The 19,415-nt window shown below is 52.5% G+C and overlaps 8 protein-coding genes and 1 non-coding gene across 9 annotated transcripts; 5 read left to right on the top strand and 4 right to left on the bottom strand.

Annotated features, from left to right (window-relative positions):
• Positions 1 to 184: 184 nt before the first annotated feature.
• UHO2_01420 (putative NADH-ubiquinone oxidoreductase 21 kDa subunit, mitochondrial precursor) lies at positions 185 to 1,025 on the bottom strand (the record flags this gene model as incomplete). The annotated part of the gene is made up of 3 exons (XM_041553887.1): positions 185 to 368; positions 490 to 640; positions 803 to 1,025. The coding sequence occupies 3 exons, from the start codon at positions 1,023 to 1,025 to the stop codon at positions 185 to 187; spliced, it is 558 nt and encodes a 185-aa protein (XP_041409821.1).
• A 366-nt stretch (positions 1,026 to 1,391) lies between these two features.
• UHO2_01419 (uncharacterized protein) lies at positions 1,392 to 6,122 on the top strand (the record flags this gene model as incomplete). The annotated part of the gene is made up of 1 exon (XM_041553886.1): positions 1,392 to 6,122. The coding sequence occupies one exon, from the start codon at positions 1,392 to 1,394 to the stop codon at positions 6,120 to 6,122; it is 4,731 nt and encodes a 1,576-aa protein (XP_041409820.1).
• A 166-nt stretch (positions 6,123 to 6,288) lies between these two features.
• On the bottom strand, positions 6,289 to 7,287 carry UHO2_01418 (uncharacterized protein; the record flags this gene model as incomplete). Its single annotated transcript, XM_041553885.1, has 1 exon — positions 6,289 to 7,287. The coding sequence occupies one exon, from the start codon at positions 7,285 to 7,287 to the stop codon at positions 6,289 to 6,291; it is 999 nt and encodes a 332-aa protein (XP_041409819.1).
• Positions 7,288 to 8,297: 1,010 nt separating this feature from the next.
• On the top strand, positions 8,298 to 9,836 carry UHO2_01417 (uncharacterized protein; the record flags this gene model as incomplete). Its single annotated transcript, XM_041553884.1, has 1 exon — positions 8,298 to 9,836. The coding sequence occupies one exon, from the start codon at positions 8,298 to 8,300 to the stop codon at positions 9,834 to 9,836; it is 1,539 nt and encodes a 512-aa protein (XP_041409818.1).
• Positions 9,837 to 13,838: 4,002 nt separating this feature from the next.
• Positions 13,839 to 13,939, top strand: tRNA-Ala(TGC). The gene has a single exon. It is a non-coding gene; the product is annotated as a tRNA-Ala (tRNA).
• A 257-nt stretch (positions 13,940 to 14,196) lies between these two features.
• On the bottom strand, positions 14,197 to 14,774 carry UHO2_01416 (uncharacterized protein; the record flags this gene model as incomplete). The annotated part of the gene is made up of 3 exons (XM_041553883.1): positions 14,197 to 14,226; positions 14,263 to 14,498; positions 14,693 to 14,774. The coding sequence occupies 3 exons, from the start codon at positions 14,772 to 14,774 to the stop codon at positions 14,197 to 14,199; spliced, it is 348 nt and encodes a 115-aa protein (XP_041409817.1).
• Positions 14,775 to 15,251: 477 nt separating this feature from the next.
• On the top strand, positions 15,252 to 16,265 carry UHO2_01415 (uncharacterized protein; the record flags this gene model as incomplete). Its single annotated transcript, XM_041553882.1, has 1 exon — positions 15,252 to 16,265. The coding sequence occupies one exon, from the start codon at positions 15,252 to 15,254 to the stop codon at positions 16,263 to 16,265; it is 1,014 nt and encodes a 337-aa protein (XP_041409816.1).
• A 78-nt stretch (positions 16,266 to 16,343) lies between these two features.
• UHO2_01414 (uncharacterized protein) lies at positions 16,344 to 17,102 on the bottom strand (the record flags this gene model as incomplete). The annotated part of the gene is made up of 1 exon (XM_041553881.1): positions 16,344 to 17,102. One exon carries the CDS (start codon positions 17,100 to 17,102, stop codon positions 16,344 to 16,346), a length of 759 nt encoding a protein of 252 aa, XP_041409815.1.
• A 973-nt stretch (positions 17,103 to 18,075) lies between these two features.
• On the top strand, positions 18,076 to 19,266 carry UHO2_01413 (uncharacterized protein; the record flags this gene model as incomplete). Its single annotated transcript, XM_041553880.1, has 1 exon — positions 18,076 to 19,266. The coding sequence occupies one exon, from the start codon at positions 18,076 to 18,078 to the stop codon at positions 19,264 to 19,266; it is 1,191 nt and encodes a 396-aa protein (XP_041409814.1).
• Between the last annotated feature and the right edge of the window lie 149 nt (positions 19,267 to 19,415).

Raw genomic sequence — 19,415 nt, 5'->3', positions numbered from 1 at the left:
TACAAGTATCTACAGCGGTGTAACAACCTTGTTTCTCAGAGGAAACCTCGCACATCCTTCGTGGGAAGATTACACTGCAGATTCTGGTCTCGGAGCAGCGTCAACAAGGTCCACGCAATTAAAGATCTTCGGGGACGGTTGCATTGGTCTAGCAAACTAACATATCACACAAAGAAGCCAGGTCTTACTTTGTATGGTGGATCCTGAGTTTGCCAGGATTGTAGTTATAGTTTGCAGCGTAGCTCTTGGGTGGGATGCGAGCCACCTTTGGCTCGGTGACGTGGTAATCCCATCCCTGCTTCTCACAGAAGTGAATGGCATCCTCCTTTGATCGGAATTTGAGCGAAGTGCCCTGCATGTAATCACCCCTGTGAGACAGCAATGAAGAAAGAAGCCGTGCAAACGGATGATAGAACAGGTGAGCTTGGTCAGTTTCGGAGTCGACTTTATTGCAGAACAGAAGCACGAGTGTTTCATCTGACTACGTACGAAGAAGCCCATCCCATCAAAGGGTTCTCCCATCGTGCGGAACCTTGCAGGATGTCAAAGTCGACACGCCACACCTTGGTACCAGCCTTGCCGGATGAGTTGGCAGTCTTGGTTGGGCGGAAAATTCGGACGGTTCGCTGGTGGAGCTCCTCTGTCGGCATCATGATGAATGGAGAGGGAATCTATGTTAGTACTTTCTTCTAGTTGCCGTCAATGCAGTGGAAGCGGAGGCCTCTCTCCCATGGAGTCAAAGTTGGGATCTTTGGACGCCACCTTGAGAGAGTCTAAGTTGCCCTTCGATGATTGTACGTACCAGGAGCGCTGCTGACGAGATCAGCAGTGACAGCTTGCTCGTGTCGCTTGAGCTGTTCGGCAGCGAGGTCACGGCCCTGGTTGTCGGTGCGCTTGACGGGTGCTGGCGAGGTATTAGGGTGAGCGGTGTTGCGAGCAATGGCCGAAGTGCTGATGAAACGTGCGCTCGAGGAGGCGGAGGCGGCAGCACGGAGCGCCCGTGTCGACTGGCGTAGGAGAGACATTTTGTGTGTGATGGTTTATGTATCGGTCGACCTTCTGGCTGTAGATGGGAAAAGGTTTGTCGTCAGGATGATGTCGATTATCACACATATATGCGAAGAGCATATTGCCGGCTGCTGTGCAGCGCTGCAGCGCGACAAACCGTTGAGCGTTGATTGCGAATCCGAAGCAGAATTTCGGCTCCGAGTCGCCGGTCTAACAATTTCGTTCAAAAAAAAGATCGCTTGAGCTGTTTTCAGAAGGAAACTCCACCTTTCTCGCCGACTTCCGAGCTTGAGCTTTAAAATTTGGCTTGATACAGAGACCTTCATGCTCTATCTTCCACATCTGCAACTCGTTCTCCATCATAAGCATACTTAGACTTAGAAATGTCGTCTCAGCCACCTTTGGACGAGCGTCAGATCCGCAAACAGCAAATCCGACCTCGCTTTCTCGATCTGGCCGAGTTCGATGATGACTTTCCTGAAGATGGCTCGTTCCAGTCCAGCAGTCGCAGAGCTGCGCCTGGTGGCTCCTTCACCGACTGGCCACCAGCTGCGACAGTAGTCAGAAAGAAGCCCCCTGCAATCATATCTTCTAGCAAAGTTGAAGAGCCCTCGACCGAGTCTCAAGGCGGTGCGAGTCGCAAAGCCACTGTCCAACATGCTGAGAATTCTCAGCCTTCCCCACCCAAGCCCGTCCTGACCGATCCGAAGCCACGACAAGCAGCTCCCCAGCCGCAGATCCAGCCGCAACCCAAAAATGTGCGCTTCACATCAGATACAGTGACAAAGGACGAGGCAGCTTCCACAGAACAGGCACCACCAAAAGCGACGCTTGACTTTGCAGGCTCCATCATCGGTACAATTCAGGAACGCCCAGTTGGGGAGAGGCGGACAAGACCGAGTGGCTCGAGCAAACCTAAACCTTCAGGATCGCGCTTCGTGGTAAGAAGGAGGATGGATGAAGACCTTCAGAAGCACGAAGAGCAGAGGGAGCAAAAACTTCAAGCAGAAGCAACACAAACAACACAAGTAACCCCAAACGGACAAGAGCCTGGCACCGGCTTCCCTGTGGTATCGCATCGTAGTCAGATCGCACTGATCCTCCCTCCGACATCGTCCAAGGCTCGCACAATCCAGTACAGCGAAGATATCGACACTGTTGAAGCACCCCAACGAGATGCGATTGCTACACAAACCGCTCTGTCTAGTTCCTCCAGCACAGCACAGTCCGGCACAGCAGCTTCAGCAGACGACGAGGAGTGGCTGACCGAAGATGGAAAGTCCATGTCAGCCTTCAGGAGGTCGAGACTGGTGCGTCAAGGATTACGACCACCATCCGTGCGAACCAAGAATACGCAAAGAAGCAACAGTAATGCGGGCGACCACGACGTGCCAAGTTTCAAGCCCGACCCGACGCGAGATCCCGGCGGAGGTGCAGATATTGACGCCATCACTGCTGTTCTGTCAAAGGTATCGAGAGAAAATGACCAGAAGCTTCGGCAGATGAGCGTTGCTGAGGTCTCTGAAGAGATTCGCAGTCTGGAGAGTCTGTTCGGGAAAGACGTTCTCGATGCCCTGCGTAACCGTAAGGGTGCTGGCAACTCTAAGCAGACCGACCAAGCTGCCCGCGATACAGCGTCTACATCAGCGCCCACAAAGACTCATGCCGAACCTAACATTGGCTCATCCCAGTGGGATGGCCAGGAGGATGGCCCACTTGCCATCAAGCGTCAATTCTTCCCTGCCGAGCCAGAGGGTCCGAACCCGACGCTCGAATGGATGATGCCACAACAATCTTCTCGTCAGAAAGCTAGCACAGAGTTGCGCTTCGACTTCTCCGGCGAGATTATTCAGGGCGGATCTCAGACAGACAAGACGTACCTATCGGGCTTGCATCACCACGGCGACGATCAGGAAGCGCCTGGGTACACGTTCTCCGAGCTTATTCACTTATCTCGAAGCACCGTGGCAGCCCAGCGCCAACTGGCGCTCAACGTGTTGGGTCGAATCTGTGAGCAGTATCCGTCATTCGAGCAGGTCGACGGGAAGCGGCCTTCCCCGGCCGTGCAAGCGCTCAACAAGGATGCTCTGCTTTCGAGAGCTAGGGCCATTTCCATCTCTCGATGGCTTCTTGGCGACCGTCACTTCACCGTTCGTTCAGCAGCTCTGCGTTGTCTGGCCAGTGCTGTCAGATCGCTGCCATCGGGTACTGCGCTGCCTCTCGGTGCCACGCAAGAACTCAACTTCAATCATCTCTTCAAAGCAGCGACTAGCGATGTCGGAAGCAAAGATGAAAGCAATGACGCAAGCGAAGTTGAGCCCAGCGTTCAAAAGGACTGGGCCACTGTCATGCTCGATTCAAATATCCTCAGTCTTTTTCTGGACAGGACGGACAGTGTCATCACCTCGACATGGGAAGCCAAGCTGGCTCTCGAGTTACTGATGCGCATCGCATCGTGCTCGGTATCTCATGCACAGCAACTATTCGAAACCGATACAAGGCGACTGTGCGACTTTGTTGTACACCTCGGGCTCAAGGTCGCATGGCCACCGATTCCTTCGGACGACACACCGCCTAGCACTGCAGCTAGCCGATCGAACTCGTTGCCTTCGCTGATGGCTGTACGCCTCTTGCATCAAGGTGTCCTCAGTGACCGCGAGATCGCAGAATCTATCGTGCTGAGTGGCAGCATCGAGCATCTCTTGCGCTTTGTCGTGACACCGCCCTGGAAGGTCGAGGAAGACTGGACGTCGAATGACAAAGAAGGCGATGTGATTGTATTGACGGCCTACCAAGTGTTCGATGAAGTACTCCAACTCTTCACCTCCTTGGCGTCATACGGCTATTTTGCATCGGTAGTCGCACGAACATGGAACCTCTGGCAGGAATGTGGGACTTGGGCGGCAACGCAGCTCGTTGGTGTTCAATCTTCTGAGGTCGTGTCTGCGACACGGACGTGGATTCAAGAGTCGAGAGGCACAGCAGCACAAAGGATTTTCGAGATCCTCGCCGCTTGGACACACTGCGCTATGGACCCACACGAGCTCATGACGGCACACGATATCACATGGACCCAGGTGCGAGATTGGATCGGATTGGTCAAGGACGCTTCTGAACAAGTAGGCAAAACGACTTCAAACTTGCCAGTATCCATTACTGCACCTGCGTTTGGCGCTCTTTGCTGGTACATAGATGCTTGGCTGCGCTGCGCAATTGGAAAGGAGCCAAAGTTGCTACAAAAGTACATCGAGGCGTGCAAATCAGTCATGTCGCACTGTCAGGGTCCGGTACAGCAGCACTTCCTACAGGTGCTTCGCCTTTTCTCGACGGCTCTTTCACAGGACATTGCACTGGACGAAGCTGAGCAAGCTTGTCGTGCCTGTCACAGATATCTTGACCTCGTAAAGATGATCAAGCATGCCGAGCAAGTTTCTCAGGGACGGCAGCAGGTCAAATCGGGCAGAGGTGATGTCATGCTGCAACAGGGAATGGCGCTCGTCGCATGTGGACCATTGTGGCAAGCCCTTAAAAGTGTTGAATCACAGGCTTCGGGACGCAGCGCATACATAGAAACTTTTTCGAATTTTGTTGCAGCGGTTGTCGCTGTCGGCTCTAAAGCGGAGTCAGAACGCTCCGTAGAGCTGGCAGCGATCACACGCCTCGACGCTCGCCACGCCGATCGAGTTGCCAACATCGTCTTGAGGGTCAGCGAAAGCCTCGCAGGGAAATCCACCGTCCACGCGTTGCGACCGTTCCTGCTCGAGTGTATGCTTGGCAGCAACCGCGTACCGCCAGCGAGCCAGTCGAGCGCAGTGGAACACCGGGACAGCACTCCACTGTCGCGGGTCAAGTCCCTGTTCAGATCGGCGAGTCCAGTCAGCACGAATGAAGCTGCCAAGAAGAGTATTGACAAGGAAAAGGGCGAAGAGGACGAGGCGGAGGAGGACGATGAGGACATCGACCCGATCACCGGAAGCAAGTTGTGGAAATGCCCTGCAAGTGGCTTGCCGATTCGCGCAGACTGGCCCTTGCTGCCTCTCGACGATCTCCTGCATAGTGGCAACACAGCCGTTTTCAATCGACCTGACAATCTTGAAGAAGATTGGAAGCCAAGTGAGCTGGAGATGGTGCGAGCATCTCTCCGGCTCGCGGTTGTCGTCTTCAGATCCCTTCTTCAAGAACACGCCTCTGAGACGACACACAGCGCAGAAAAGAACGTTTTGGAGGTGAAGTCAAGCGCCACCATGTGTAGTCTACCCAGTGCCGAGCAGGTCCTGCTCGGCGTGATGAAAGTCTTCATGCTTGAAAAGGATCAGCCGGACACTTTCACGGACAAGACCACAGCTGGCGCCTTGCAGCAGAAACAGACTGGTGTGTTGACGGGTCGCGATCTGTTCCGCGACCCCACCATCTCCTCTGACCTCGCATCCTTGCTTGACATTGCCGATGAGCTGGTCGAGCTTCGTCAGGGCTACAGCAGCCAATCCTCAATCAGCGCAATAACACTCGGCACCTGGACAGCTGCAACATATGGCGGCGGCATGTCGTTTTACCAGTTCTTTACCGACCTTGTCGGGCTGTGGGACTCGGTCTCGTTCGGCGATGCCAACTTCGCACGCGTTGTCATGACAGTCGCCAACGCTGGATGTGGCGGTGGATTGTTTGAAGGCGAGCACGGTATTGCTGTAGATTTCCGCCGTCTCGTATGGAATGACTACAGCGATAGTTTGCGCAGTATTCCACCAACAAAGGCGCCAAAGTGGCTGCTCAGCTGGTCGGACACATGTGTGGACATGCTGGAGCACTACTGTCGCTACATTGTGAGTGCTGCAGAAATGCCCAAGGCGAGAGAATCAATCGCATGGCAGATCGCATCACATCATGTTTCGGCCGCGGCTAGATCGCTCAGCACAGACAAGGCAGCAGCGGATAAGCAGAAGAAGGAAGCTCCGACGAAACGTGTCGAATCGATTCTGAGGTCGCTGGTCACAGCCAAAGACGAAGGCTTGCTGCGTGAAGTGCTCGCTGCATTGGCCTCAATGACCAATGACTCTCAAGCGGAGGATCTCGACCTCGTCTTCACACGTCTGAACCTTCTACAGGCACAGCAGTGAGCCAAATGCTTCCTAATCACGGTCACACTCAAGTCACTCCAGTTGAAAAGCTAGATTTTGCGACTTACAAATACAAGTGTGAATAGCGGCCATGATGACTGCAGTAATGACTCTTATGCCCCAAGTTGTGGACTGCATGATTCGATCAAGTATCGTCTGATGTGTGCTAGGGTGGCTGAACAGAAGATCTTGCGGATCCAGCTCGCGATGCAGCCGCCGCACCGCCCTTTGGCTTTCCTTTGCCCTTAGCACCGCCCTTGCTTCCTCCACCACCTTTCCCCTTGCCCTTGCCAGACTTGCCAGCCTTGGCGCCCTGAACGTCATCGTCATCCTCGCCGTCTAAGTTTTCCAAGTTGGCATCACCTGCTGGGCCGTCCGCATTGGATGTTGGTGGGGGCAAGTTGTCGGTCTGCATAGCACCAGCGCGCTCAGCTGCTTCTTCAACACCACCAACCCTTCTTGCTTCTGTGACGACCTTGTCGGCATACAAGAGCTGTTCCATACGACCGAGCTTCTTTGCCTCGACGTCTTTGCGAAGTGCGTGGCGGAAGTCTTCGAGCTTGACTCGCAAACGATGAGGCGCTCTTGGCGGTAGAGTGTTTGGTACCACATCTATGCCGTTGACTAGTGCATTGGGGTCTTGCGAGGCGGCTAACTGCTCGAGTGTGGCGCCGAACGCGCTGGAACTGTTCGAGATCGAGCTTGTACCAAGTCCAAGTGCATATGGGCTGGGTCGTGCGCGACAGCAGAGATCGGTGATGAAGTCGACCGTCATCTCTTCCATCAGCATCACCGAGTCTGGATCTGGGTTGGGCGAGTCTCCGTACGCGTACATCAGGTTGCGCAGGTCTCGTGCGAACAGATTGCGGTGATTGAATGGGCGTCGCCCCCGAGCCTGTGCTGCAGCTGCTGGAGGTAAGCCTGATGCGGATGATGAGTTTGGCATCACTCCAGAAGACAGGGAAAGTGCTGGATGGACGAAAGGAATGGCTGCCGCATCGTTGGCGTTCGCTGCTCTTCCTCCTTTGGCGGGAGGACCTGATGCTCCGCCCGTTGCGGCCGCCATTACAGTTGTGGAAGGCCCTGATTGCGTATGGAGAGAGGACCCTTGCCTCTGACGCGCACCACCACCACGCTGAACTGAACGCGTTGGTGTTGCAGGCATCTTGGCAACAGCGACGACCGGAAGACAGCGGTCAAGTAAGGATCAAAGTTGATTACGAAAGTTGTTCCATGCCTGATCGGACCGGATGGAGAAAGCGTGCGTTTGTTGTTGCTGTTGCTGTTGCTTTTGCTGTTGCTGTTGCTGTTGTCGTCGATGCAGGCTTGAAGCCTGTTGGATATCGAAAGCAATAAAACGATCATTTGGCCAAGTTGCTCTGTAGTGTTGCTCTTTCCGGCTTCGGAACTCGGTCTTTTGCTTTGTCTCTAATTCGGACGGGAAAGAGTGGGATTTTCATATCGCACGATGACGCCTCTGCGCGCGCACACACACATCGCACGAGCCACAAAGCACAAGCCACTCAAGCCAAGCGATTGCACGCCCCTGCCAAAAAGAAAAGTGCAACTTTTCAGGGTCCACTTGTCAAGATAACGAACTGGAAAGGTGTGCATCTGAACCCTGCATTGTATCAAGGCTGTTGCACTTACTCGCTCGGGAGCAAGGCTTGCTCTGCCCTCCCGTCAAGAGGCGGAGCGACTCTTTTGAAGCATAAGCATAAGTTAGGCTCCACGTTACAATTGGCTTGGTGAGAGCACACATTTGTTGTCGGAGTAAGGTCCGCAAGCGTGCGGAACTCTCACTTTCGTGTGCTGGCCAATGCGTTAATTAGCACTTTGACACATCGGAAAGTCGGCTACGCCCTCTGTCTCTCCTTTCTTTCCGCTCCTGCGTGCGAGCGTATGCGCTGTGGACAGAGAGACCCCTGTTTGAGTCAAAAGGCTGAGTCAAGCAAACTCAGCTGACCATTCGACTCGCTGACAAGTCGATCGTTCCCGCTCCTTCTTATCCTCTGACATATACTCGCAGAACCAGTTCATTCACCACCTCCACCAACCCAGAAGCATACCACCATCCTCATCAGCGTGGCGAGGTACCAGTCATCTTCATCATCCTATCCCACCTTCTGCAGTCCCACCCCTGCTTCCAGAATTAAGCCATATCCGTCGCCTACGATGTCGGCCTATCCGGGAGCCCTTGAGCTTGTCTGGATCAATGCTTCACCCATAGGTCCGACCAAGGATGACCATATCGATCCACAAATGTATCAAGTCATCCGTGTCCCGTGCAATGTCAGCAAGACAATCTCTCGTTCTTCCGCAATTGACCCGGCCACACTTGTGAACGACTTGTCTGACAAGATCCTCTTCCCCCTGGCCAAAGTTGTTTCCCGCGAGCATGCAAGGATCGAATGGGTGAAAGGGGAGCCCGTCATCAAGAACCTCGGATCGACTCATGGCACCTATGTCGCTAAGCGCCGTGCAACTTTCCTTTCCTCAGGACAAGTGGTCGACGGAATCACTCAAGCTCCCTTTAGGTCGGTCGAAGGTGTTTACACCCTCGTTCCAGGCGATCTAATCGAGTTCGGCAAGCCCTGCAACCGCACGGACGCTCAGCATCATCCGGTCCGTTGCTACGTACGCTTTGCTCCGGGCAAACCTATATCCACCTCGGCGCAGTCGAGTACCTACCCTCAGGTTTTGGCAGCCGCGCAAAAGCAGGCAAGGCGCTACAGCCTTCTCGATGACAGCCTCGATTCTGAATCTGACATAGTCAGTATCGATGAAGCTACTTTCACGACCATCCCATCGAGGCTCTCTTCACAACTCACCAAGACCTCTCCCGCACCTGCCGGCCCCGTCGCCATCTATCCGACCCAGGCTACCATCGTTGATCTCTCTGGCGATGACGACGATGAGGATATCCAAAGCGCCAGACCTGCCGCCTCAGACTTTGATTCGGAGGACGGTGGAGATCGCATGAAGGAACACGGTGTTAGTGTCAGTGAGTCGGAGAACTCGCTCGATTCGCTCGACTTGCCGCACGTGCTTTGGCGCCAGCTTGATCAGGAGCTTGCTGACGTGCCGGCCGCGCCTTCTCATGTTGCGCAGGAAGTCTGTTCGCCTGCAACGAGCGACGGCATCGCCTCAGCTTCATCTGCTGGCGAGGCCCACAACGAGGAGCCCATTGAAAAGGCAGCTATCGCGGATCGGGCAGTTTCGAGCAGCGAGCCTATTTCGTCCACCGTTGACGATGGCGACAAAACTCCAGCATCTCTGCTTTCGACCCCAGCTCCCGAGTCGCTCCCTACGGAGCCCATTCAGGCTGTCGTCACAGCCGAAAAGGAGGAGGGTGAGCTCCACATGCCGCTCAAGCGCAAGATGATGTTGATCGACTCCGATGACGAGGAAGGAGAGGGGTCTGTATTCAGCTCGCAGGCTTCGTCACTCTCTTCCATGTCTTCGACGCTGTGCACTTCTGACTCCGGCTCCCCCTCGCCTAGCAAGAAGAGGCGCACAACGGTTCGTCACGATAAAGAAAGGCGTCGTCCGGCAGAGTCCATCTCCCGCCGTCCCAGTATCAAGACGCTCATCACCAAGGCAGTCTACACCACGAGCCTGCTTTCCATCGGATTTCTAGGCGGATCGTTCTTCACATTCAAGAGCATGCTGAACGCCGCTGCTGCTGCAAATGCTCCTGGCTCGGGCAAGTAGGGACATTTCAGGTCCGATCATTCAGCTTCCCGCTTCGTCTCTTGTCTCTGTTCGCTTGGTCGGAGAGTGGGTGTCGACCTGCCTTGCTTGCTTCTCACCGTAACCATATCATCATGTTTCTCGTTCGCACAGTCTGTTTCATAGTCATTGTCACGCAAAGTATTCGCAATTCAAGTCCGTAGTCTCGCTCGCCGCTCGTGCTGTGTTTCCGACGTCATGTGCTATGGATGACCTGGCTTTGTGCTGCGTGAAGATGGCGACCGAGGTTCTTCACAAGATGTCAGTTTTAGGCTTTGACTACAGGCTCTCGGGCCCCTTTCTTGTAGCGGAAGTAGCGGGAGTAGTGTGTGTACATTCCTGACCAAGAGCGGGACTAAATACATGTTATAAGAGGCTAAGGGCAGAGGAAAGAACCTAGGTCCGTCTCAAAGGGTTAAATTGATTTCGAGTACTGTGATAAGAAATGAAAGTGATCTATATACAGAATAGGCAGCGTTACACTCTGTATTAGCTGTAGGCCGCTCAGAGTTGTGCAGGTAGAGGTCAGATTTGTGCATGAACAGGATGAGTGGGCATTTGGCTTTCCTGGACGATTGACAGCTTGGACTGGCTCTTTGCCATTGATTTGTGATCCAAGGCATTGGGGATATTGTATCTGCATGTATGCTGGATGGTCTGTGTCATCAGCAAGGGAAAGATAATCTGGGATGATTACTGACATGCCATCCATCCAAAGAAAGTTGGCAAAAGATATGAATCCTTGTCAGTGAAGGTTGAGAATGTGTTGCTTGTGGTGATTGAAGGCAGAGGGTGGAAAGAAGATGTTGTATGCTGGATGAAACCAAGGCAGAGCTAGAACTTCTTGCAGGCTAAGGTCAGCCCAGTTGATGTTAGGGGAAATGCTAAGTTCAAGCTCATGAAACATTTGAAGGATTGATGACAGATAGTAGTGGTTTTTGTTAAGGTGTGCAATGTCCCAGGCCATTGAGTACCTTGTAAGAAGAATTGAAGGAGGAGTGCAGCATGTTTCTTGTATGTGGTGAAGCTCAAGGAGTCCATTTGGACACTGATTGTGCCGCGCTACCTCTGGACAGAGTGCCCACAGTGTCAGAGGTCGAATGCCTGAAACTCGAAATCTGTAGTACAGTCGCACCCAAAATAGCCCAGTGTCAGAGGTTGCATGCCCAAAACCTGATATCTGTAATAGAAACACATCTATTACAAATCCTGTTGAGATATGCAACAATGCTTGAAGTATTATGATTCTTGCTGAGATATGTAGTAGAGACATCTCTATTACTTTTCTTGCCTGAAGATGTAGTAATGGTTTTGCTATTGCAGGTTTTGACTAACCACTGTGGACACTCCATCCAGAGGTAGCTTGGCATGATCAATAACTGCTATGAACTGCTGTTAACACCAAGGTCTGGTGTGATTGTGATTGCTGTCATTGACATGAGTGTCCAGTGTGTTGACTGAGTGCTTGAGGTGATCCCCAGACTGCAGTGGACAACTGCCTTTGGTTCTATCATTATCCAGACTGCTGGTTTGCTATGAACCACCTTTGGACTTCAGTGAGCAGTGATACAACACACATGCTACAATGGAAGCAATCTACTTGATTGTGACTTTGCTGACTGTAAACTAATGTATACTTATGTGAAGTGATAACTAGTTATGTATGGTGTAGAGTGGATTGCAATCCACTCACTTGCTGTGGCAGGGGACATGGTTATATACCTTTTGTGTAGCATCACCCACAACACTGCTCCTCCTCCTTGTCCCCCTTAGGCTCCCCATCCACCTTGCAATGCTCCTCATTGACACCACTTCCTTGTCCCTTGTGGATGGATGGACCTCCCATTGCCTCCTCTCCATCAGGGGTCAGTCCCACCTCATCTGGGTGGTGACTCACCCCTTCTCATCACTCCCTGTCATCAGTGCCCACCCACTTCAATGCTGTGTAAGGCCCCTGCTTCATCTGGTGGTGACCCCAGCTGTCCTCACCACTACTCTGTTTATTGTGTGATCCTCCTTGCCATTGATCTCCATGGACTATGTCCTACGATCTTGTGTACTGCAGATTCTGGTGGGATTCATGATACCATCATGGCTCATGCCAATCTAGCTGGGATCTGCCCTAGAACCATTCCTTCTACAGCTCTCAGTGAACTCTACTGCAAGTCCCACAATCTGCCCAATTCCTCGATTCCTGTGCTCCCTTCATATGACTTGCTGGATCTTCCTGCTTTCTGCGCATCCAGGCCCATGACACCCAGCATCTAATTAATTTGATATGGTGTTTGTCATGGGCCTAGATGCTCAAGAAGCAGGAGGGTCACTGGTTCATATGGAAGGAGCACAGGTATCAAAGATCTAGTCGATACCAGTAGAGAGCATGGTCATAGTGCAGTCTCCATGGAGACCATGGACTCCTATGGACTCACATGCAAAGGAGGACATGAGCCACATGCGAGGAGGGCCAGGCACAGCCACGAGGAGGACCAAGCTCAAGGAACAGGCACAGCCACGAAGAGGACCAAGCTCAGATGGTTACCACTCAGGGGCTCGAGAGACAAGAGTCAAAGGAACTGTCACTGGTCAAAGGAGAAGGAGCAGTGTATAGGACACTAGCAGGCAGGTCCTGAGGAAGAGGAGCAGTGTCGAAGGAGTCGATACCACTCAAGAGGCACAGGGGTGCCAAGCAGGAGAGGCCCCTGAGCAGTACTCGATGAAGAAGGTACTCTCTGGAGAGAGAGCAGGAGCAGCATCACTGGCAATGCTGTGAAGAGGTATATAACCATGCTTTCTCACCATCATAGGTCGAGTGGATCCTCATCCACTCTACTCACCATACAACTAGTCAATACTTTAGAAACATAAGTACTCATTAGTTACAGTCAGCATAGCAGCAATCTATCAAGGTTGCTCCTCATAGTAGTGTGTGTGTTGTATCACCACTACCTGACGTCTGAAGGTGCCTTATAGCAGGTTAGCGGTCTGGAAATAGATAGAACCGAAGGCAGTAGTCCACTGCAGTCCAGGGATCACCTTCAAGCATCAAGTCAACACACTGGACACTCGTGTTGATGCCACCAACCTTATCACCAACACCATCAACCTCATTATCATCAACACTCACCAACCTTATCACCAACATCATCAACCTCATCATCATCAACACTCACACCAGACCTTGGTGTCATCATAACCGAAGCATTGATATTGATCATGCCAAGCTACCCCTGAACGGAGTGTCCACAGAGGTCAGCCAAAACCTACAATAGTATATACAACGAATGCCACCTGCTGTCACTGTGCAACTTGATAGTCACCAATACCGAGACAATAACTGTCACACAGTTTGATAGTCACCGAGTATCTCGACAGACCGACCTGGGTTTCAGGTGCGAGACCCCTGACAGGGGGGTTGTCTTGAGTTACCTGATTGGGGGGTGTATGGAGCTGTATCATTCATTGATGCTGGTAGTATGTCTGCCTTCTTCGTCATTTGTATGTTATTGGACATGGGTGTCAGCTATAGATGAGTGGGATTGGTGGATGTATCAGGTTGGATGTTGATGTCATTGTTGTGATCCAAGTTGGTTGTCGATGTTGATGTCATTGTCATCACCCTTGTTCCATCTGGGTGAGATTAGTGTTGGTCATCCTTTGTAGTTTATCAGCTATGCTCTGAGGGTCTTTAGTGACTATAACAGTCCTTTGGGTTGGGTAGCAAGGGTCAGTGGTTGTATCAAGTTGGTCATTGATGTCGTTGTCATCAACCAAGTTGTTCATTGATGTTGTTGTTGTCATCCTCATCCGATCTGGACGAGATTAGTGCTGATCACCCTATGTAGGGTACCAGCTATACTCCGAGAGTCCCCCAGTGACTACTGCAGTCTTCTCGGCCGAGCAGCAACCACTATCCTTTCGTCGTCGTCGTCGTCGTCGACAACGTCGAGAGTCCGGGAGTTGGGCTCGCTATCATCTACCATCGGAGGGGCTGTAGCTCAGTGGCAGAGCGTCTCATTTGCAACAACATCCCTCTGGATGCCGCACAAGTGTTGAGAAGGTCTAGGGTTCAATCCCCTACCGCTCCAACTTTTTGTACTTCTTGTTCGGGTTTCTCTTTTATTTTTTGCTTTTTTTACACGAGTTTTTGGCAGACTTTTTCTGAGCTACATCATTATGCTCTCGCTCAGTGATGTGTTTGAATTGAAGATTACAAGGTACGGTACTGTCCCTGTGCAGAAGTTTGAGGACAATCGGGTATTTTCCCGGTTTAGCCGGATACCCCGCATTCGGGTCGTTGTCGTCATTGAGCAATAGCACTACCATCATACTAAGCAAGAACACTTCAAACACCAACATGGTCCGTGGCAATGAGCTGTCATAGTAGATGAGTGGACTCTCCTCCGCATACCTCTTCTCGTAGATCTCTGTTCGCCATCAGCAATGGCGACGAGCCTCCTACGACAGTCCCTTCAGTCTCATGAAGTCGCATGAGTCCTAATGCATCGGTGGCGTCCTTCCGCGATGCGACCTGCGATATTGGTCGGATGGGCTCGTAAAATTGGTCAGAAGCCCGCGACTCGACGGATTTCGCGTTTCGTGCGCACCGCGCATTCGAATGCCTGTCCAGGGTCTTCTGCGCAGACCCTGTGACAGTATACATATATGATACAGCGACGTTGAGGCTGAAATATAATGGTGAAACTATGGGGGAACTATGCCGGCTATCTGTTAACCGGTATGCCGATGCCTGATCCCAGCGGTGGGTTCGGGCGTATGTGATATATATCCAAATGAGTGAAGTTGGCGAAGTGTGTGAGATCGAAAAGGAGTTCACATACTTTCACTGTGGGACACCTCGAATTCGCGGGAGAGCTTGTGCGCGAGCTGTAGAATGATGAACTGAGGCGCGACTCGAATCATCATCCGCCCAACCAAGATGAGCTTCATACACTTGCATGTGGCTAAACCCTGATCAGTTTTTTGTCTCTGCGTAAAGCTCGACGCTTGGGCCACATCCTCTTTTGTCTTTTTCAACCCTGCATCTTGCGTGGGCTGCGCATTGAGCAGACCCTTGACACATAGACAAGGCTCAGCAGGGGCAGTACACGATTCATTGTTCTAGCCAAGAAGAGCTAGCCGTGCACTTTGGCCATGCTGAGTCGACAATGTTGGATCAGTAAGGTGTGCTAGCATTGTGTTGTGAGGCGGTATAAGTACATGGCTTCAGATTGAAACCTGACCTTGCCCCAGCTATTCACCATTCGCTCCTTCTGCCCAACACCATTAGAACACCCCCTCTCTGCTGGTCTAGACTGGCATCGTCTGGTGTTGCGCTACCTCCCATCGGGACCACCTCCAAGCTCATCGGTTTGAACGACATCGCGAACGATAATCAAGATGACGGCCGAAACGACGGACGAGTTCGAGTATCGCCTCCTGTGGTCGCGCGGCCCCAAGCCTCAAATGTCAGGCTCTGACCTACACATCGAGCTTGAAACAACCGGTGTGCCCCCCGGCGGCGTTCGATGGGAGTTCTCCACCCTCTACCGACCCAGCAAGGCATGTTATCGAGACGTCCTGCTCCAAAAGATCCTCGAAATGTGCACAACCCACAAACTTACCGCAATCGACATTCGACAACCAAAAATGCGAGGCAACATTAATTTTGTAGATGTCATCTTTGCAACCGAAGCAGATGTCCTCAAGGTGTACGAAGAAGAGCTATCGTTCGACTTCTACGGAACCCAACCCAAAGTTGTCGACCGTGGCATTTGCGACCCTAAGTACGTTGCAGTGTGCATTCAGACGCTTCCTTCCGATAGCTGCCCGAAGCAAGTGTCGGCAGAAATCCGGTCCGATCAGAGGATCCGCAAAGCCGGCAAGGTGATGGATATCTGGGCGCTCCTTTGCCCTAAGTCCCGACGCTTCAAGGGAAAAGTGCTTATGCTGCTGGAGCTGCACACGCAGAATGGGGTTGTGAGTCTCGAGACTCGCGCTGCCGTTCCTGGTTGGATTGTTATCAACAAAGTCGCCTACCTCGTTCGCTTCCCCGATCGCCCTACTTGGTGTTTCCACTGCCGATACGACGAGACGGCTCCTTTCCACAGCCAGCATGCTTGTCCCGCCGGCCCCTGTAGCTGCTGCAGGCAGAAGGGTCATGCATCGGTGGCATGCCCTAAGCGGCAGGCGCAGATTGCAAAGAAGAAGAAGAAGAAGGCGGACGAGGACGAGGACGGAGATTCCGGCACTGACGACGACCGCATGCCACGAGCAGTCTCGAATGGTGGCGAACGAGCGTCGATGGAACGACATTTTGCCGAGTTGAGTATCCGGGATGAAAGCGAGGAGGCTGAAGAGCTGGCGGGAGACTTTGGCGTGTTGGCACTTTCGGAGGATGATATTGGCAACTAGGCGAGAAGGGTAGGGTGAATCTGATGCGTAGTCATGCTGTTGATGTGACTTGAACGAATGCTAATGTTCCGAAGCCCTTCAACACGTCTGTGGACTTTCTTGCAAAGCTGCCATCTGATGTTTGACGTGAAACGAGAGCTCGTCAGCAGAAAGATAAGATCGCTGAGAGAATGGATCAGATGCAGGACTGCTACTGCCGGTTGCTTCTCTTGCCGCATTCATGCTCTTATTGAGAGTTATCGATGTAAGTGCAGACCTTGGTCTTACTGAAGATCTAGACAGTGGAGTTGGTGAAGCAGTCGTACTATGCGGATCTGTTGGCAGTCGTTTGGGCGGCTGCTTCTTCGAACTTCCCCTCTCTGGCGCGATGATGTTGCCCACCGACAGACTCGCAGATTGATCCGCAGGCAGCACATGATCTAGCATATCACCCATCTGCAAAGACCTCGAATTGGGTAAAGGTGAAGTCGAGTGTGTTTCTTGCCGCAACGGTGTATGGTCGATCTTGCCGAATACGTCCTGGTCGTCCAGTACACCGGATGCGGTTGACGTTCGTACTTGGTTCTGCAGCGAGCTTGATGCGACGGGCGAGACGAAGTTAGGCACGTTTGCTGAGCTGTGCGGAGCTGTAGGGGTGTTGTGGAATAGACGCCGAGAGGAAGGTTGGTCTTGGAAGCAGGAGCTATCTATGCTGCTTGTGCTTGTGCTTGTGCTGAGTTCTATCATGATTGGTTGATGCATGTTGGCTCGGAGAGGTGGCGATGAAGGTGCTGATGTGCGAGAAGAGGAGGAGGAGGCGATGATGGGAGGTGGAGATTCGAGAGTTATACCGGCCATGCTGCTGTGGATTGATATGGATGCTTCGGGTGAGCCGAGGGGTGGTTCGGAGGTTGATGATGAAGCTTAGAGTCCCATGGTTGCTGAGTGTTGATGAGACGGTTCGCTGAAATGAGTTGTCGATCGAGGTCTGGTGACTTGCCTTCGGGATCGTTTCCGAGAGCTGAACTTGGGGCGTGAGAAGCTATGGCTTCAATCGAGGGCGTCGTTGGGAATGTGGTAGAAGAAGAAGTCGCGATCTAGCGACGAGACCAAGCGGAGAATGAGAAGCTAGAGTCGGAAGAGCCGAGTAAGAGATTTGACTCTGAGCTGTGATCCTAGCAAGCATTCGACATTCACACCGGACAGCTCCACTGAGTGTACATATGCACCCGATCGAAAGACAGCGGGATCCAGCGGTTGTCAGCCACTCACTTTAGACTAGGCGCTCAATGCGCATAGAAAGAACAAGGTGTGCAGTCACTACTGTATGGAGCGCTCCCTCTGATGTGAGTACTGGTGTACCGTATCCGATGAGAGGGGTTTTTATTGAAGCTGTACGAAAAGTCAGCTTCGGTGTTGAATGCATGTGTGCAGATGGCGAGAAAATCATGCTCTGCTTGCCAACAACCGATGTGCGTTGCCAGCCAGTCGGGCATTTTTCTTTTTCGAAAAGAGCGAGAACAACACCTCCTACAGCTCTCTTCATGAAAACGTTTGCTGGGTCAGGCACGTCGCCTGCTTTTCGTGTGGCTTTTGCTGTCAACTCAGATCGAGAAAGACTCATTTCAAAATTTCAATCCGGCACCCGATCCCGATCCCGATCCCGATCCCGATCCCAATTCGCTGTTGTCCGAAAGCTCTTGGAACTGGACCCTGAATGCACACTTTTCTTCTTGCTGTCGATAACTTATCGAACCGCACCTTGCTCCAACCTCGACCGTACCTGCCGACATGTCGAGTCGGTTGGGACCACAGCAGAAGTCACATGACCATGTCAAAAATATCGCAGGACGGAGATCTGGATGATCCGTTCCTGCTGCTTCTTCGCAAACGGGCGATCGAGTTGCGCGAACGACTAGACATCCCCTTCTCGCACGATGATCGGGATGATGGGCAGCACTGGCCAAGATGCCTCGCGAGGCCGCCTTCCGTGGACGAGTTCCGAAAGATAGTGGAAAGACATGTACCAGTGCTCATAAACGGATCTATGGACGATCGCGCGGAGCTTGCGGTGAGATGGAAGGACACCGACTACTTAGCGGAACGCATGGGCGATCGAAGCGTAGTGGTTGCCATCACCCCTGACGGACGGGCAGATGACCTCGTAGTGCATCCGAAGGACGAGAAGCCGGTATTCTCACTTCCCTTGGAGCGGAGAATGCCCTTCTCGGAGCTGCTTGAACGTCTATCCAAACAGGTGCAGGGCAAGAGCAACACCATCGCATATCTTCAGTCACAGAACTCCAACTTGAGCGTGCAGGAGTATGGCGATCTCTCGCCACTTCTGCAGGATCTTGAACTCCGCACAGGTGCTGAAAGCACTGAGGCTGCAGAGACAAACCGCAGCGATCTACCCTGGGCAACCGAAGCCATCGGATATCCACCCGAAGCAACCAATCTTTGGATCGGCACATCGGCGTCTCGAACCTCGATGCATCGCGATTACTACGAGAACCTCTTCACAGTCGTTCGAGGCTGCAAAGAGTTCACCGTCTATCCTCCTTCCGAAGCTTGTTTCCTCTGTGACGATCAAGAGTACCATATCCACAACTACAACACAGACGAACAAGGGCAGCTGGTGTTGCGACCGGATCAGAATGGCGCAACGACAAGGTGGATCCCCATCAATCCGACTTTGCCCAAGCATGCCGCTCGCAACGCACCCTTTGTGCATCGCGACCTCAACTCGATATCGAAAAATGCACCCAGACGACCACACGGCGAGCAGACCAAATACGGCTATGCATTACCTGCGCTCAGGATCCGTGTCCACGAGGGCGAGACGCTCTACTTGCCGAGCGGCTGGTTCCATCACGTTTCGCAACAACAGGATCAGCAGCTGGTTTCAGTCGATGGCAAGCAAGTTGATCGAGGTCTCTGTCTTTGTTTGAATTGGTGGTACGAGATCTCGGATGAAGTAGCCATTCAGCTGGAAGAGATGAACCTCGATATACCCTCGTAATGACACCACCAAATGCCGTTCGCTTGACCTGTCATGTGAAGTCGACTGCTTTTCTGCCTGGAATGCCGTGAAAATCTCCACTGCAAGCGTGGCTCGAAAATCATTGATGGGGCATCTAGCAGCTTACTACGATGCCAAGAGAAGCAATG

The sequence above is a fragment of the Ustilago hordei genome, assembly GCF_900519145.1.
Source record: "Ustilago hordei strain Uho2 genome assembly, contig: UHO2_contig_02, whole genome shotgun sequence".
In the NCBI taxonomy this organism is placed as follows: domain Eukaryota; kingdom Fungi; phylum Basidiomycota; class Ustilaginomycetes; order Ustilaginales; family Ustilaginaceae; genus Ustilago; species Ustilago hordei.
This window is presented reverse-complemented; position numbering and strand designations above follow the sequence as displayed.